The sequence below is a fragment of the Astatotilapia calliptera genome, chromosome 18 (genome assembly GCF_900246225.1).
Source record: "Astatotilapia calliptera chromosome 18, fAstCal1.2, whole genome shotgun sequence".
Lineage (NCBI taxonomy): Eukaryota > Metazoa > Chordata > Actinopteri > Cichliformes > Cichlidae > Astatotilapia > Astatotilapia calliptera.
This window is the reverse complement of record NC_039319.1, coordinates 14672058-14691619: the sequence shown is the minus strand read 5'-3', so window position 1 is coordinate 14691619 and position 19562 is coordinate 14672058. Positions and strand designations below refer to the sequence as shown.

Here is a 19562-nt window from a genome sequence, read left to right as displayed (position 1 = left end):
CCACCCTTTTTTATTGCTTCTTTAATCAGTAAAACAGCTTTAGTTGTGCCAACACAAGCTTACATTACAAGTTATAAACAATGTGTCATGAATGACGCTGTTAATCATGGTCATGTACATTTTTGATCAATTTAATGTAGCTAGATAAAAACAAATGTGCTTCTCTTTTTTGAAAAAACAAAACATGGGTAACCCAAACTTTTCAGCAGCTGTAATAATAACTAGAATTTTATTGGGCTGCCGGTAAATTATAGATTACAATCACACTAGTAAATCAACTAATCTTTAGTTTCAATTCCAGACCACAATTTTCGATTTTCACTTTAGTTTCAGGTTTTGGGTTTCAGGAATAATCATGAGTCATCTATTCTGGGCGTTACTACCAAGCAAAATTTGTCTCGTATTTAAGAGATTCTTGTACAGTAGTGCAGAGGAAATAATTTCACACCAGCTGATTTTACACACACACACACACACACACAGCGAAATGTTTGCCATGCTTCCTGTTTTTCTAAAATAACCTTACTGTGCACATCTGTCTCTGTCATAATGAAAGATGAGGACAGGTCAGAGTCCAGTGAGAGGCAAGCCTCGCACATCTTACATAATAGTACTCCGACAACCTGTCTGCCTGATTCAAAGAACACTCCCTGCTCTCACGGGGCAGTGGATAAATAAGTCATGAGCTGGAGGATTGTGTGACAACAGTGCTCGACAGACAGTCACAACAACACATGCTGGCAGGAAGAAGACAGCTCTAGGTTTGGCAACTGCTTTCAAATGGGATGCGACTGTGACTGATGGCCCCCAAAGTGTTGGTGTTGATTTCCAAAAAGCTGCAAAACTTAGATGCTAAACAATCAGCTCCATTAAGACGTCTGTGTAGCTGTGAAATGGTGACATGCTGCAGAAAACTGATTCACTGACTAATTAAAAGCACTGCAGGACCGCTTCTCTGCAAACCATAAAAATTAGGTCACTTCCACTACATAACTGAGAGCGTGGATTCAGGCGCCACACAGTGGTCAGTCTGAGCAGCCTCAGCTACATTTACTGAGTGGGTTATGCTACATTAACGTCTGCTACAGTTCACAGCACTGAAAATAATGAAGAAAAACAACAACAAAAAGCTACATCAGCAAGATTTATAGCATATACTCTGAAAACAACATGAAGTAGGCTCTGCAGTATTTTTAAAAGTACTATTTATTTTATTTTAAAATATTTAGAAACTTAAGAATCCCAAAGGTTTGTTAAATTCAGTTTTGACAACAAAATTCATCATTTTAGACGCGATTAACTGTGTTAAAGCACAGCTCTATTAAAAGAAAACAAAAACACCACAATTCATTATTAATGATTACATCAGCTGTGCAAAAGCATTCTTCATATCCAGTTCAAATTCCAAACAATATCACTGCATCACTAAAAAACAAACATGGAACCATAAATGGGAAGCAATGGGAGGTATTAATGGTGTCAGCAGAGTATACCGTGGGTGTGGAAAAAAAAAAAAAGTTCACCTCCTTTAGTGGAGAGACGCCGTCACCCGTATCAGACGTGCTGTGACCTGGGTGAAGCAAGTGAACAAGGTCCTGGAATGTAGTTACAATTTCAGAGTGCCCACAAATTAGTTGTTTTTGTTTTTAAAAGGACACCAGAAGGAATTCTAAGACAGTAATGCATGGTAACAAAACTTTAATAGTTAAAAATCAACTACATAATAAATTAAAAAGGTGAAGGGATGACTCTAGATGAGCACAGCACAATAAGTGTATTTTAATTCAGTCCTGTGAAAGCTTTTTCATGGCTGAATGTGAAGCCGCATCTCTCCACCTTCTTGGTGCAACACGTTGCACTGTAACTGTATCTAAACACTTCAATATAAAACCGTTCTAAGCACCATGGCTCCCTTTGCACCTGGCATCAACATGCATTCTGGCTGCATTTAAGTCCAACAATCCACATCTGCAGTCGCTTGAGGCACTAAAGATAAATAAGCAGGTTTGAAAGTAAAAAGCGACAACTACCAATGTGGAAGCAAACAATGCGGAATGCACATATATGGAATGTTTTGGTTGGGCTCTGTGTCACAGTGTTTCAACACTGATGGCGTTTATATCCACCAGATGCAGAAAAAGTCCTCTTTCTTTAACGCTGCTGCTAAGCATAGTTTCTGTATTGCTTTGTTAAACCTGATTAACCTTAGAAAATGTTTACACGCAGCCCACTGGGGTCAAATCGCTGGAATTGGAAAATGTGGTGGATCATTATTTGCTTGATGTGTCGTTTTGTGTGATGTGAAGCTGAAGTTATGATTCATGCTAATGCCAGATATCATAAGAGCCTGTGATACCATTATCATCATTAGCTCTAATGTTGTATAATATCAAATAGCTATATAAAAGTCCTGCTTTGACAAAATCCATTTACATGTTTTTGTGGTTATGTACATTTATAATAAAAGTAACCAATATCACCCTTTTTCGTTTTCTCGAATCAGAACCACACGCACCATTTGGAACTGACTGAGGGTTTGTCTGTAAAATGATGCCGGGGGTGGTGAATCTCCCACATTCAGACTGGCAAAGTGTCTGTTCTGTGGTATGTTGCTCAAGCTTCAAACTCTGAAGTCATACTTATCCTGTAGTGTGAGTAGGCGGAAGAGGAAGGAGGAGGATTGGTGGGATCCAAAGTCTTCGGAGGAAGTTCGGTAAGTATGTATTCGGGCAAGGCCTCTGGCGCTCCCATTCCCAAAGTATATTCCTGAGTGAAATCCATGCATAGTAGTGGCAATGACGACGAGTGCGTCAGTGGTCACAGAAATTGCTCGCGCTCACACCCACGCATGTCGCTCACAGACAAATAGTTAGTTCATTGTTCACTGGCTCAAGCAAGCTGCTAGTAGTTGAGTAGGCGCTCCCTTTCTGTGCCAGACCAGCTCTTCTTAGCAGCAAACACCTTTGCTTTGTTCACTGACGGACCTGTGAAGAGTCAAACACGTTAAAGTCAGTATAAACAGCCTCTATATTGGTGCACTTGTTTCTTCTATTTACCGCATTACTGACCTATATAGCTGAGCAGTACAGGGAGGAAGATGAGGCCGTGCGCCGCCCCCAGCAGCACTATGGCCAAGTACATCCTAAAATAAAAGACCTGGAAGATCTGCGACTTGGAAAGTGCCAGGATTAAGATGCCTCCAAACTTTGTTAATGTGATCCCACTGAAAACCTGCAGAAAGAGGAAAAAGTTACATGAGGCAGTGATAATTAAAAGTAAACGTGACCCTTTCATCTAGCAGTTTTTTATGCGCTGCATTACCAAAGTGCCAAAATTATTCTTTAAGCCAAAAGAGATCATAATACGACGCCCTCTTGTGGATTTAATGAGAGGTGAAAAACTTACTGAGCTGCCCATGTGAGCTAGGGCCTCCTCAGCACGCTCCACTCTGTTGTTCTTCACACTGACGGTGAAGGCTCGCACGATGTGACTGCAGAACTCCACCGAGATCCCACAGCTCTGCAACAGAGGACAGGAAACACCTCAGCACCACCAACATGAACATTCAGGAGTTCTATTCTGTGTGAGGTTTTCTAATCTTTTTTTTTGTGGTTTTTTTGTGTGTGTGTGTTTTTTTTTAAATTAATACAACATATTACTTTGCCAACACATCTGCAAACCTTTAGGGACACTGTTACATTGCAAAGACAAAATCCCTGATTGGAGGACTGAAAATGTAAACAGTCCCAGTTTAAAGGGTACAGCGTGTGAACCAGATGCAAACAGGAACAAAACTTGACTACACCTACATTGTGTTCCGTTTCACCTATTCTACAGTAACAATTGGGGAAACAGTGGCTGGAGGCAGCAGCACAAAATGACATCGGCCATGGCAACCTTGCTTTTATATACAAATATACCGAGAACACAGTCAAGCTGGCAGCCACCGGAATCACTGATTGCAAAGATGTGTTTGCAATCTATAGGCGTTTAACAGTGAGAGAATTCTTTGGAAATTTGTCTCACTGATTGCAGTCAGACTGTGATTGTTTGAAGACAGGTTGCCTCCCACAAGGCAATCTGTGCAATTGACTCAAGTAGCTGCTGGAACTGCTTACAATGAGTTGCTGGATGTTAAAGTTTAAAATAAATAAATAAAGAATTCAGTGCAATCACTGGGCAACCACAGATTCTACTCCTATTTGCAAAAAAAAAAAAAAAAAAAAAAAAAAGGCATTTTTCTCCTACTGTGACTGAGCTATTAAAGGTTATATCTTTAATAATATCACAAAAAACAACACCTATATAAAACACTTAACGCTCAATGAACCAGTATATTAGGATTAGTTGTTACTGTATTGTGAAAAGCATGCAATAGAAAACAAAATCAACAAAATCTGGGTTTAAAATACAAAGCTTTTTGGTTTTCCACTGTATTAAAGTGGATATTTTGGTTAAATGATAGACTTTCACATGATTACAGTGTAAAACAGGCTCACTCTATCAAACCTCAACTCCGAGTCCAGTGAATTCAAGGTGCTCTTACCATAACCAGGTTCACAAGTGATACTGCATTGAGACTGATGTCCCACAGCCACATGACACCGAACATGTTGACCAGAATCATCGCGATGGTAATGCTGACCAGCACGCCTGCCCACAGCTCGAAGCCCAGCAGCACCGTCGTCACCACAAATATGGCTGCCAGCGAGACGCACAGGTTCAGGATCGTGTCATTCATGATGGTGAGGTACTGCTCGTAAAACACGTAGAAGACGCTGCAAAGGAGGAGAAGACACATTAGTTAGCAATAAACTGTTATCTCAATAGATAAAAGAGTATGTGTTTAATACTTGTATTGAAATATTGGTCTATATGTTTAAAAACAACAAGGAACTGTCGCTTTATTACATTGCATTTTTAAACTAGTTACCAATCATCCTGTTCTGACAAACAGCAAATGTAATTTCATAAAAAAATAAAGTGAAATTTGTAGAGAACAGAAAACGCTTTAATGTCAAACATCTGCATTTCCATAAATGTTAACCTTTCACTGCATTATTCCTGATTCTCCTAGGTAATATTTTTATATTTTGAATTGACCCTGAGATGCCGTACCCATTTTATTTAGCCCCCACTCCTGGTGCTTCCCACCTGTTTTTGTACTTCGTTAATGTTTTATATCAATAACTTATTGCATTATTGTGAAGCACTTTGGTCTACCTTTGGTTTTAAATCTGCTATATAAATAAAATTGTACTGTATTGTATTGCAATGTTGTTTTCTTTGCTGTGTGTTTATCTACAACCTACTTCCCCACCTCTGATAACCCTAAAGTTTCAGTTCAAAAAAATTCAGCATACACCACCATAAACCATAAAACAGCGGCTGAAACTGAAAACTTTTCATTTGGAACAAACTTTAATAAAGAACTATAAAATGATTTATATATATGCGCGGCAGGTTGATACGATAGGTCTTACCTGTAGGCGAAAACTTTGTGGTCCATGGACTCACTGATATTTTTGGCCAGGATTCGAGCCATTTTCAGAGCCTCTACATAGTCTGGGGACTCCTTTAGGATGGTGTGGTAAGTCATGAAGTACGTGGCTCCTACCCCTGTGTTGTTGGGATACAGGTCAACTGCGGCAGCATAGGCTGCATGGCCACTAGAGGAATATGGGAAGAAGTGAAACATCATAATCCACAACAAAGTTGGTACACCGTGCTTTCAATAGAAGGAGGAGATGTCGACAGAGCTTTAAAATTACCCTTTTCCGCATTTCAGGTTGGGGTTGTCAGACAGGAACATGGGTAAAAAGTGCATGAAGTCTTCTCCTTCAGGCCTCTTTTTTCCACTGGGAGTCATCGGCCGACAGGATACACAGGACGAGTTCACCACTGGAAAAATACATCAATCAGTACATATAATTCTGCACATTTATTGTGACAAAAAACACAAGAACAGAAAACTAATAAAGTAACAAGTGAATGTTTTGGAAAGTCTGATATACAACATAGAGGTGATTAACATACAATATATACAGATCACACTGTCAACATTATTACTAAGATTACCATTATCATCACCATGGATACAGATTCCTGCACCTGTTTTTTGTTCTGAAAAATGTAATGCACCTTACTTTAACTGTTTAAGTTCTTATATTGCCTTGTTGTTTTGGCATGGATTATACGTTTTACAGCCATTGTTTCATATGAAGAACTAGAAATAAAAACCTTTGGCCAGACTGGCCCATTGTAACGGCAGAGTTATGGGGTTATGAAACAAGCGTTCAAAGCACTGAATAAAACTTTACCGGAGGCATTGCAGAAGGCCCCGGTGGTGTTGTAGTACCGACAGCAGGTGGACTGAGGCTTCACCCAGTCAAAGTAGTCATCCAGCCAGGAGGATGGTGTGCTGGCAATGCTTGTGCTATAAGCAGAAGAACAAATAAATAAATAGCTCTGGCATCACAACATCAAAGCAGACAGGTTTCAAAACCTTTGCAGGATCTAAAGTTTAGCAATTGATATATTAATTTACACAAACACTTAAACAGTTGGATCAGGAGCTCAGACTTACTAGTTGCTTATAAGTGAGGCTGTGTAGACCTGCTGCACCAGGGAGTTGTTGTTACACCCCACCCCTCCACACACAGCATTCTGACCCTCTGGGCTACTGTAGTTGAGACCTTCCTCTACCACAAAGTAAACAGGTGCTCCAGTGTGGAGATACTCGCTCATGTTCTTGAAGTACTGCAATACATACGAGTCCTAGAGAGAAAGAAACTGTCAGAGCTGCCCGCAGGAAAAAGGATGTGAGACAAGATATCGTGCTTGTTCCATGCCCCCCCACACACACAGCTGTGAGAAATTATGGCACATTACATGCATGATTTAGCTTCCTGAATGACTAAGCAGCAAACTAACCAGACTACAAATTTCAATGTCACTGCTGAATGTTGCTACAATCAACCTGTAGACAAACTTTTCCAAAAGTATCAAAATGGTTGAAATGGTGTACATAAAACTTACATCCGGCATGGATAATTTCTGGTCCAGTCCGATCTCAACTTTATTCACCACAGCAATACTGAAGGAGAGCATTCCCACAAACACTGCCACCTATAAATAACAATGATCATGAATGCATGCTCATGATAAACAATTCTTCAAATCAAACCCAAAAACCTGTTTTTAGCTAATTATTAAAAGGCAGGCGTGCATGACTGCACTGAGGTACTCACTATGACCGGTCGCACCCACTCTGTGAGGATGAATGGGGCGAAGACTTTCTTGAAAAACTGGAACAGGAAGCCATCTGTTTTGATTTCCTGTCCTTCTGGCAGCGTCACGCAGCAGCAGATATCAAGTCGATTCCTCTATTAGACACAAACAACAAAGCATTTGATAAGTGTACGTTACCACTACTGACCTAGTCTGAAACTATCAAGAATATGCACTCAAACATTTGTTATTGAGATTCAAATACACTCCAAACTCCACTAGGAAATTTGAACAATAAGAAGAAACATCACTGCACCAATTTCATTTTAAATCTCCTCAAAATTAGATTAAGAGTTTGCTGGGACTGAAACTTTCAGCTTAAATATTTGGCAAAACATCTCCATAAACCCTCAGTCTGTAAATCTCTAACTCTGTTCATATGATCGTCTCACCTCTTGCCTTTTAGCGTCCAGACCGAGCAAGCTGACAAAGCAACTGATCTGCAAAAGGAAATCAATAAAAACAGCCAAGCCAGCAAACATGGAGAACGTCCTGACTGCTGGCATGCTGGTCAGCGCTCCTGGAAAAGAAAAAGAAAAGAATTATTTTATCAGTATGTGACTCACCAGAGCATTTTGACACATTTTGTGGCCATGGCAACAATTCGGACCCAAAAAAAAAAAAAAAAAAAAAAAAAATTGTTCCAGCTTTTAATGCCTTTGATAAGTGTAATGGAAACAAACACTATTAGAATCAAGATTCAGACAATCAGCGTTACACAGCCTTGGCATACAGTCAGAAGAGTGAAATAAATAGCACCGTCACTGCCAAGTGACTCAGTTGTTAGAGATTTGAAATAGTCCCATCAGTACAAACAGTGTTACAGAGCATTTATTATACAATCACTGTTGTATGAACACTATGTCAGGGTAGGTATTGATGATAAAAAGAGCAGTTTGATCTGAGAGCTCTCTGTGTACTTGATGTAGTAATAAAGGAAAATGTAATAACCGATCTATTTTACCCAGGAAGAAGGCGACAGTCTCAGAGAAGGAGGACAGAAACAAGCTTGGGGCGATGTCTCCAAGAATACGACCGATCTGCTGGTGGAGTTCTTCCTGTGGCATCCGCTCATCCCTCTGTTCGAAAATACAAATGAAGAACCAATTTAGTACACGTAGCTGGTACAAAAGGGACCCATTTTTATTTACAGCTCCATTTTTCTATTCTTGGACTCACCAGAGTAGCTTAACATGATTCACCGTCCGAAATAATCCTTATTAATCTTACACTGGGCTTGAGCGCAGCCCCTCAGTTCATCATCCATCTGAAACATGCCATCTTATCTCCCCTTCTATTTAGACCACCCCCTCTTTACTCTGATTGGTTGTCAGCCTGACTGACCTTTTGGCAAACATGGATCACTTGCAGATAAGCTGACCTCATTATCTGAACGTTTAGTTATGCTTATAAGAAAAAACCCAAACCAAAACAAAACATAATAGAGAGACAGAAAATTGGACAATAATTTATATTTAATATTAATAAAGGTCTAGAGTAGCACCACATTATATGGCAAACCACTTGTTAATTATGTGTCAGTTTAATGGACTGGATTGAAAGAGCTTACCTGGTATGTCTGTACTATGATAAAGATGTTGTCCACTCCAACAGCCAGCACAAGGAAGGGAATGACCTCAATCACAATGAGCGTTAGTGGGACACCACAGTAGCTGAAGATCCCCAGTGAGCAGGCCACAGAGCTCAGCACAATCAGGATACCTGCTATACCCAGGGAAATCTTAGAGTCCACCTGTAGGGGCAAAAGTATAAAAAGCCCATTATGTGCACACTTTATGCACGACTAGAAAAAAAGCTGCCAATCATGTTGATCCAGTTTAGCTAAATTAAAGTCATGTGTTAAATTCTATGGTCACAAACAGGAAGGAGGAGTTACAAAGCATAATGTGTCAAACTATTTCAGGCATGGATTATGTTCACTGATCATTAAAAGCACATGCACAGTGAAGAGAAAGAATTTAATTTTTACCAGCACTCTTCTAAAGCTGTGGATGTGACCCAGGGCCAAGGAGATGTAGATGAACATAATGCCATAGCTGAGGACCACAGTGCTGATGTCGCTGTTGCTCTCTCTGTTGATCTCATCTTCAATGCTCCTCTCTGCACTGAAAGCGATGGTCAGGTTGGGGTTGCTGAAGTTCTTCATAAATTTGATGAACCTGAAATGGAAGCAAAAAACCCAGATGTTAACGTAGGAGCAGCATCTTGAGCTACCGTGAGCTTATTGATCGTTTGTTGTCTCACTCGTTTTCCCATGCCCGAGCTTTCTCCAGTCTGACGGTATCATTCAAATAGTTGTTGATGGGAAAAGTGATCACGAGCGCAGTGGCATTGTTGTAGTTTGTGTCTGTAGTGGGAAAAGAAGGAATACAAAAAACAAGATGCATGAACCACTTAAAATGCTTCTCATTTATCAATCATAATAATTAGGATTACTGAACTGACAGTTATTGCTTAATGTTCCTTTTGAAAAAGTGTACAGATTAAAATGGCTTCTAAATTACATCGTCACACTTGGCTGAAGACAAAAATGGGAAGTTGTTCTTACTTTTGATTTAGGCTTTATTTGGATGCAACATTTCAGATCTAGTAATGCTCCATATTCTTGCTATTAGTAGAGATGGCACGATACCACTTTTTTATGTCCGATACCGATACCGATATCATAAATTTGGATATCTGCCGATACCGATATGAATCCGATATAATGTTTTTTAATCAACAAAACTGTTTTTTAAAATATCTTGCTGCATTTTGTGTAAGTTCATACTCAAGTTTAAAACAACAACTACACTAAAGCTATTCTGTTATACCTGTATGCAAAAAAAAATATTTCATAGTTCAGCAATACTGATCAATCTAATAAACTTAGACCTACACCATCCTCCCTATTCTGGTATTTTAAAGAGTACTTAGCGTAAATATTAAGCAACCTAACTAATAGGGTTCCAACTCCCAGCAACAACAAAAATAAATAAATAAAAAATAGGGAACCACCCCTCACGCTCCACCTCATGATGCTTAATCAACGTAATCAACCTTAATTTGATGCAGTGTGAAAAAAAATGCACAGAAATCAATTATTTTTCAAGAAATATTAAATAGATTCAACATCTTTCTTCAACAAAATTGCAGACTGCACAGATGGTACCTTCCCAAAGGAAAATGTACTATAGCTTACTAGGGTATATATATATTAGACTTAATAGTCACTATATACAGTAATTGACTTCTATTCATTTTACATCAAATTAAAACTTTGGGTGTCAGATAATTATTTATTAAAAGCTCGACATTTTAAATGAGAATAAGAAAGAAAAGTATGTCTTTGTGCCCCCTTTTCCCAGTTAATGCCCTATCGGCCCCCCTGGCTAAACTTTGCTAGATCCGCCCCTGCACAGTTACCAGCCGTCAGCTACGTAGAAAAAGATCCTGGTGTAGAAAGAAATATTAAATAAATTGTAACAACAGCTTATCAAGCTTAAACGTGCTGCTGTTGTTCAGCCGCTGGTTTGCTCTTTCTGGCGCAAAGTGGGCCAAAAACAAACAAGAGAGACTCACGACAGAAAAGCCGATCAGCTGATCATTAGCAGTTTCACGATTGAAGTAGCAGCCGGAGAGCGAGAGGCAGTCGCTCGTTAAGCTTAACGTGGGAATGCTTTACAAACATTCAGAGATGGACTTACACACTTGCTTTACTTCTCTCGGGATAACTTTGTTGGAGATGAAATGCCGGGTTGCTAGCGAAGCTCCAAATGCTATCCAGACCACCGACAGGTCCCGCATGCCACAGCTGCTCTATCACGTGATGCATACTGCTCCGACGTTCTGAGGCGAGTTACGGCGTGTTGCAAGTTTTGTGAGGTGCTTTCGTGATATTTAATGGATCGGATTACATTTTTTATTTTTCTCCGATATCCGATCCAGTAATTTAGGTCAGTATCGGACCGATACCGATACGTAATATCGGATCGGTCCATCTCTAGCTATTAGTACTTGAGTCATTTGTTTTTCATTTTCTAATTGTAGTACAAGATCAGTTCTAATGATGTTGCACTACACTATAATAAATGCAATGCCACAGTTTATTCTGAATCAACACTACTACAACTGCAACATAGCCCAACACCATCTAAACCTCGCCCCGATACTTGTCTCCAACCTGAGCTGTCCCCTCTAAAGTTATTACAAAACCCATCCTTCCATGGTAACTCCAACAAAATATTACAACATAAAATGAATAAAATTAAATTAATGTAGGTATAAATGAATTATATAATCAGTCATTTGGAAGGCCAGACATTTTCTTCTACAACAATCATGCACTGTAGTACTATTATTATTATTTTTTAATTTACCTATTTATATATTTTATAACTTAACACCACTGAAATTTAGACATGTTATTTCCCCCGTTGGATTTTTCCTGCTTTTAACTTGCACAGAATTATCTCTCTCTCTTTTTTTTTTTTTCCATTGTTTGTTTTGTATGCATTTCATGGCACTTTTTTTTAAAAAATCTATTCCATTATTTTATTATAATTTCTAATCAAATTTTTGGCACTTTAGGCCCTCCATACACTGCTACAAATGGAAAGTTTATACGCAGAGTACAGCGAGTGATCAAAGACCAAAGTGTTTCTTTCAGCGCAGTAAAACTCAATAAAGGAATAATATGAGAAGCTGTAAACCAATTATGTAACTACTGTAGGGGAGAAAAAAGAAAAAAAAAAAAAACTATTCCCACAGTTCTGGGACAAACAGCAGTAATGATTTGCACTTAGAATTGCTTTTCTATGAAACGTGTTGCATGCAACTTAAAAGTACAATTTCATTAAAACAAAATTCGGAATTGGTGAATACGCAAGTTTCCCCCCCCAATGCAACAGTTTAACTACCAGGGTGGCGTCCAAACAACTTTTAACATACAAAGCTGTGCCAGTATAACCCCCATGCTCTGATTGAAGTTGTGTCAAACCGAAGTCATGTGAATATACTTCACAACTCACCATCGTATCCTCCCAGTGCAAGCCAAGGGAAGACAGGGCCACCAAAGGTGCCTAAACAAGGGTCATGTAGCATAGTGGTGTCGTTGAGGGAAGCCGGTGCACTGCACAAGCAAAGAGAAAACAATTATGTTAAAGACAACCGTCAGTAAGGGTTTGCAGAAATCTGCGTCACATAAACATTTATTGCACATGACAGCGAATGAGGAAGTTTGAGTGCACTATTTTAAGAAGACACTTTTTTCAGTGACCTCAACTGCACAAAGGAGATTCTTGTTAACTGCAGGTGCCATTTTTCAACTGTTGGTTTGCTTTTTTTAACTTTTAAAAATATTTCTTAGACATTTAACACAAATGTGACAGCAATTAAAACAAGCTGATAAGAAAAGTAAAGGCTAAATCTATCAATAAAACAGATACAAATACTTTTACCTGACACAGTAGAGGAAGTGGTCATGATAGTCAGCCCAGATAAAAAATTCATCTCCCATTAAGTGATCCAGTGTAGCGTGGCTGTTCTGGAAGTAGTTTAGGACACTAAGAATTGTACAGTTGTCATTGTACGGAGCCAGAGGAGCCAAGCAGATGTCCTTCAGGGTAACGGATTCTTGATTATATGAGGCTACGAGGCCTTCAATTTCAAGCTGCAGATCCAGGACCTGGTAAGTTGAAAGAAAATGGAAAAAGAAAGGAGAACCTTTTAACCACCGTATGAAAAATGTGCTTGCTTTTCACGTGCAAAGCTTCTATTTTATCTAACAAAGGAAACAGTGACGTTGTTACAGAATTTACACACTGACAGCATTGTGGCTCGGTGGTTAGCAATGTTGCTTCATAGCAGAACGGTCTCTGGTTGAAAACCTGCGTGAGTCTGCATGTTCAGCCAATGCCATTAATGTGGAATATATTAGCCAAGGATACGCTCAAAACAGAGACACCATGGTGCTGTATTTATTTATTTATTGAAGATAAGAAAGTCGCTTGTGTACATTGGGAGAGCATTAAATCATATCTAACCTCATTGAAATATTTGGATGGTTCGTTAATACCTTTTGTTTAAACTTCTATATAGTTTATATGTGTCAAAAATTGTCAAAGTAGACTGAACAGGCTTCCAAAATAAACCAGTGTGTGAATGGGTGAATGACTGAATGTAGCGTAAAGCGCTTTGGGGTCCTTAGGGACTAAGTAAAGCGCTATACAAATACAGGCCAATTGTTTTGTTTTTTTTCCAAACCAGTCTGACTTCAACTCACCTGATGCAGGAGCTCTTTGTTCAGAACCGAACCGAATGGGAAAGATCCTCCAAAATACGGATTGTAGGTCTCATTGAGCTCGAGTGGAGTAGTTATGATGAGCTGCACAGTTCTAAAGAAAGGTCCAAAGTGTTTGTCGAAGTAATCCTTCTCTTGACGAGCTTGGCTCTTGGGAGATGACCAGAGCTCAACGGGGTCGGTGGTGATGCGCATGTAGGCCAGGCCCCCAGCTGAGGCTCCCACCAGTACCAGGCAACAGAAGAGGATGAGAAATGGATGCCTCACGCAGAAGGAACCCCAGGAGCTGAAGAGCATCCGCAGGCCATTCTCAAAACGCTCACCCAGCGTTTCACAGCATGATGCATTTACTGAAAGGTAGGAAATACCTAGAACTTAGTTTGGGCTGTGTGGTAATTACATCAAGACACATTTGGAGAAATTATGCAGTCTCAATGACATTTCATAGCTGTACCTTGATCAGGATCATCACTGTTAAGTGACAGTGGGTTATTACTGTCCAAAATGGGGCCATACTCAGATGTGATAGCTCTTTTCCTGCAAAGAAGGACAAACATACGATATCATCCAAATCTGTTTTCCACTATGAAATATATTCAGCTACATTATGTACTGCTTGACACAGGACCCAACAGTATACAATCAGAAAGATTTGTTATTTTAATTATTCAACGAATTATAAGATGCAGTTACAATTTCAATGTAAAGCAAGGTGCAAGGCACTCCGCCCCCCGCCCCTTTTCTTTTTAAATTTGCCTGATCAATTAGTTTATGACCTTTTGCCTGCTTAACTTCAGAGAGTGGCATTTGCATTTGGAAGTTGCGACTAAATGAATTCTCAGGGCAAGTAAATCAGACAATTCCTATGCTATAAAAACAACACCGGTTCCTGCTCTTATCATATGAATGTTTGAGTGAATGAATGAGAGAGAGAATATCAGGAGTGGGATAAACAGTCTGGTAAACTTATGAGAAAAATAAAATGAATCACAAAACGTGGCAACTTGAAAAGGCTCGAGTTCCAACTCAAGGCAAAAGTGGTGGATGCTTGCAGGATCCTTTGAACAGTAGTGATAATTTAAAAGAATCACATCAACTCTTTGGACAGACAAACGCAAAATCAGCATGAGTGACGATGTATTTCCCCAGATGAAAACCAAACCATAAGCAGAAAAATAAAAAACAAAAACAAAAAAACCTGACAACTGAAACCAGCTGCAGTTAAGGCCTGGCAAAGCATCAAACCTCTTCACACAGTCATCGCCTTTACCCATCATGCGCGTGCAGTCAACCCTCAAGGCTTATCTCGTACCAGAAAAACCCTGCTTAACCTTCCTTGAAGTGTGTCATCATACAAATCTCTCCACATCCAACTATACAGTGTGTGTTCAAAGCTAAAAAATTCCATTACCTGTAACACCACACTCCCAGAAGAACTCCAAAAAAGATGAGCAGGAAAGCCATGTAGGAGATCCACATGATGACAGCCATGGCATCGATACCAAGGATGGTCCATGGAGGCGGGAGCAGTGGAGGTACGGGTTTCGGGCCGCAGGACTTGGCGCAGTCCTGACAGGAGCACGGACCTGAACCATCCTCCAGGCTTTCGTTACAGGCGTACGTATTGTTGTTCATGGGAGTGTAACCAGCCAACGGGACATCTAGAGTAAAGACATTGCACATCACAGGACAACAGAGGGATCAGACACTTAAAAATACTCAAGCTCAGAAAACTACTGCTTTTGGGGAAAAAAAAAAAAAAGTACTTGAAAAATACTGACCTGTGAATTTTGGATCGATGGGAAAAGGGGTCTGTTTATTCTCGGTATTGAACATGAACTGGATCCAGTTGGTAGCATTGCATGCTTCTGCAGTCTTGCCACACAGAAGAGATAAGGCCTTCACATTGCTAGATGGTGCCTGGACATCCTTGCATGCATTGTACATGGCTGGCAGAAGTCAAATGACATAATTTTAAAAACAAGGCAAAAAACAAAAAGGTGGCATATAAATAATTAAGTCAACTCCAAATTTAAATGTTATAATTATCAGTCACCAAAAATGAAACAATTACACAAGAATTTGTATAGAACTGATCAAGCTCCCTACTGTTACAATACTGGGAATTCTGGCTAAAAACCTCACCGTTAGAAAATGTTTGTCCAATATAGTATTGCACTGCCATTACGTCTTTGCCAGTAATATTGGTGACATTCATAAACTGACTCTGGTGTGGACTGCAAGTCAGCTCACAGAAGAGGTTCATGAGATTGTAGAAACACGCCGGGCACCTGCAGGCAGCCGCACAGTCAGACAGAAACAGGGAAACAGATTTGCTGCTATAACTCACAAAATAATAAAACAAGTTAAAGTGTAAAAGTCTGTAAAGGTTTCTTGGAGAAAACAAAAGTGTGCTGACATAAAATGAAATTCCTTTGGCCTTTGAGCGAGTCCATGTCTAAAGCAATTAACTGGAAAATGCAACGTTGACACTTGAAACATGGAAGACTGTCAGTATGCTGTGTGCCACTGCAGAGTTTATCATCAGAAATTTTTTAAAAAGGGAACAACGATGCCAAGTCAAGCAGGTCATGTGTTCTGGCAGTTTATTATATAACATCTTTGCGTACCGAGACAGGAACTGAAGTGGCAGCTGGAGACTGCCTTTGAGGGTTCGCAACTGGTCAACGTTGCAGCAGAGACTTTTGTTTCCATAGTCGTACCCAGGACAGAGCTCCTTCATATTCAAACACAAAGAGAATGACAACACTTTATAAGAAGATTTCTGTAAGAGGAAACCTGTGGGATGCTTTAGGTGTCAAAAAATGTGAGCAATAAGAGAAGAAACCCCCCCCCCCAAAAAAAAAAACATCAAAGGGCTGTACGTACAGTGAGAAGCAGATAACCATCAGGTGGTAGTGGCTTAGGTGGACCAGTGTAGTTGCAGTTGTACTTTTTTCCAGGCACAGGCGAGTTACCGCACTCACCGTACCACACGCAGTGATGGGCCGCAACATGATACTTGTAAAACAAGAAAATCAGAAGTCATTTATTTAGTTATCGCAGCGACAACTGCAGTGCAAGTTTATGCTCGTTTCAGCTGCACAGTCCAGTACAACATGTTTTTTGTTTTTTTTAACTCATGTGACTCAACTTCAATTTTCACCAAGTGAGGATATGGTCAAAACCAAGAGGGCAAAGAGAAAGCCCAGACGCATTTAGTTTCTCTAAAGGCTACAGCAGACCATATGACTTTGTAGACCAATGACCTGACTTCCTTTAGATACATTTCCGCCTCAAAGACTTTCAGAGTGAGTGTGCTTTGAGGGCTGCAGAGATTTATGAAAAAGAAAAAAAAAAACACCAAAAAACTAAAACTGTGATTAAATGTAATTGATAAAAGTTTACAAGATTAAATATCAACTCAGGATGTTGGAATGAGACTTGAAACAGTGGCAGCAGTTAGAAATGCTAGCACTTACACAGTGATTTATTTATTTATTTTTTAATTCGTCTCACTCACTCTCAATCACTTTTTTCTATAAGGTCTAATATTCACACACACCAACTTAAACTGGGGTTCAGCATTGTGCCCAGGCTGGGGCTAACTGGGGAATCGATCCACCAACCTACCTCCTGAGCCACAGCAGAAGTGGGTGGCCCTTACGAGCGTTCAAATATGTGTGAAAAGAGACCACCCCTTAACAGAGCCACATTTATGCATTCTTGCATTTGTGTTTGAGAGTAATGAGAGTTCATCGGTACATGACTGCAGATTCTCACTTCCCTTACACAAACGCAAAGAGTGGCCACATTTGTCTCTCTCCATTCCTCTCCTGTCATCCCTCCAAGAGGGTGAAGAGCTGAAGTGAATAGAGGGAGGTTTCCTTGCTTTCACTCCTCTCCGCCAGCTTTTCCTCCAGCAGACTGTGTGACTTTCATTGAAACTGCTTAAGGGGATTTAACAAATTTGGATGCAGACGACATTTAACAGAGTTAAATATCAGACCGGGTCTCATTTCCTGTGTTTCTAGTATCTTGTGCTTTGTATGTCTGAAAATAGTCACTTCACTTCTGCAAACATGTTTTCTTTTCATCTGGTATTTTTAAGAATACCCTTTGAAAAGCAGACAGACACATTTCTCAGTTTTTGTTTTCCAATCAGTCAACCATGGAGAGATACTCTTACATAAAGATTTAAAACTAAACTTTTTTTTTTCTGTTTATTCAGCATCAGTGCGCTCTCACATGCTTTTTGCTTTCCGATGAGTAACTTAAGGAAGTTGATTCACTTACTCCACAAACTTTTATGGGAAAGCCTGTCACACTTTGTCCTACTCGTGTCTTGTGGTGCGAAGATGACACTTGACATTAGAATATCACTAAAAATTGAAAGTGCAGCCAGAGCTAGTGACCAAACTCTGCATCTATCAAAATTAAGTCTTGTTAATTCAGGGTAAAAAGCAAAACTCCGCCTGGGAATATTCAGAGAAATTCACCTCAACTCAGGAGCCATGCATACTCAGAGCCTTTGCTAAAATACTTTCAGCTTCATCCACAGCAGCCACAAATCAATACTCTTTCACTGATTTTGACATTCCTGCTGCTTCTGTCAGGATATCTTATCCTAAAGAGGTAATGATTAATCAGATTCTGGTGTTTTAGCAGGATTTCAAAAAAGTGCAGTCAGTGGACTGACCTAATTACATCATGAGGAGAGCAAACAATGCAGTGACAGTCAGGAGCTGGGAGGCTTAGCATTATCTACATCTGATTAAATCACAGACAAATTCTTTTTTTTGTCTGCTTTGATCAAAAATCCTTTAAACTGATCTTAAATTATTTTATGGGTATTTCTTAAGGAGATGCAGTAATTTAAACGTTTATCAATACATGCAGAAGTTGAAGCTGGCACACAAAACTGTGCTTTTTTTTATGTGAATTGATGTTAATCTCAAAATAAACCCCAGTAGTTTCAAGTCTCATGAGCGTCTGTATTCTCTCAGTGCACCATTTTTTTCCAGCAGCTCCGCGGTTACTACATCAGCTACATGACGTGTAGTTCAAATACTTGATACATCCAAATAAAAAGCGAATTTTTCACCACAGCTATTCCTTCTAACTAGCTAGCTTTTAACTCGCAGGTTTTGTTCACCCTTTGACAGGCTTGAGATTTTAGCGACATTTATCATAGCTGTGATGACATTTCGGGAGCCATTAGTCAGCACACAAATCTGGTTTCGACAATCGCTGAACCTAGAACCTGTACACGCACCGCCGGTCTCATGTTAGTCCGCAACAAAGCAGCAGTACTAACCCCAGCTATATGTTCAAACCGACATTAAGCCAATTATCGTCTAATATTGTCTTCAATATATGCAAAATAGGGTGAATACTTTTAATAGCTCAACTCAGCCTAAATCCGAGTTTCCCTCGACAACTGATAAACAAACACTAGCTACGCCTGAGCTGAGTCATTAAACAGTCACGAGAGCGGTGACGTTAAATCAAACTTACCGATCTAAAATAACCCTCGGCCAGGAATATAACGAGGAAGAGCAGACTTAAGAAGCTTCTCCCTGCCATGAGCCCCATCTCGGTGCCTGAAACGATCAAATTCAACTGACTTGCTCAGGTAAACTTTACATTTCCTCACAACTGTCTTCTTCTTCTTCTTCTTCTTCTTCCTCCCAATATTTATTTGGGGCGGAGATAAATATTTATCCCAGCGCTGCCCCCTAGCGACTAAGATGACCCACTGCACCACGAAGGCCACGAAAGGAACTCCCCCATTTAATTTAATAATCCCGTTACCTTTTTTTTTATTGTCTTCACGTGAATTCACATGATTAAACTAGGGATTAGAGTGTTCTTGAGTCAGATACATTTGGGTTGTAGTGATAGACATCTCCTTGCTTACATAATAAATGATTTACCTTATTTTAAGACAATAGAAAAATTATTTAACCTT

At 39.7% G+C, this 19562-nt stretch overlaps 1 protein-coding gene across 1 annotated transcript; it reads right to left on the bottom strand.

Annotated features, from left to right (window-relative positions):
* Window positions 1-6: 6 nt before the first annotated feature.
* npc1 (Niemann-Pick disease, type C1) lies at window positions 7-19287 on the bottom strand. The gene is made up of 25 exons (XM_026149451.1): window positions 19109-19287; window positions 16481-16612; window positions 16222-16328; window positions 15737-15882; window positions 15373-15540; window positions 15003-15252; window positions 14046-14128; window positions 13574-13941; window positions 12750-12976; window positions 12321-12421; window positions 9556-9658; window positions 9281-9470; window positions 8861-9043; window positions 8255-8369; window positions 7683-7810; window positions 7251-7385; window positions 7039-7128; window positions 6587-6777; window positions 6321-6436; window positions 5772-5901; window positions 5484-5669; window positions 4547-4778; window positions 3406-3519; window positions 3069-3231; window positions 7-2984 (listed from the first exon to the last, which is right to left on the bottom strand). Exons 1-25 carry the CDS (start codon window positions 19184-19186, stop codon window positions 2902-2904), a joined length of 3819 nt encoding a protein of 1272 aa, XP_026005236.1. The 5' UTR covers window positions 19187-19287; the 3' UTR covers window positions 7-2901.
* Window positions 19288-19562: the final 275 nt, after the last annotated feature.

Excerpts from the sequence above, each read along its gene's own strand:
- npc1 (XM_026149451.1), bottom strand. The coding sequence starts at position 19,186 with ATGGGGCTCATGGCAGGGAGAAGCTTCTTAAGTCTGCTCTTCCTCGTT. Across the intron at positions 14,129-15,002 it reads CTGGGAGTGTGGTGTTACAG|GAAAAGAGCTATCACATCTG; the intron begins GTAATGGAATTT and ends CCTTCTTTGCAG. Across the intron at positions 7,129-7,250 it reads AGTGGGTGCGACCGGTCATA|GTGGCAGTGTTTGTGGGAAT; the intron begins GTGAGTACCTCA and ends TGTTATTTATAG.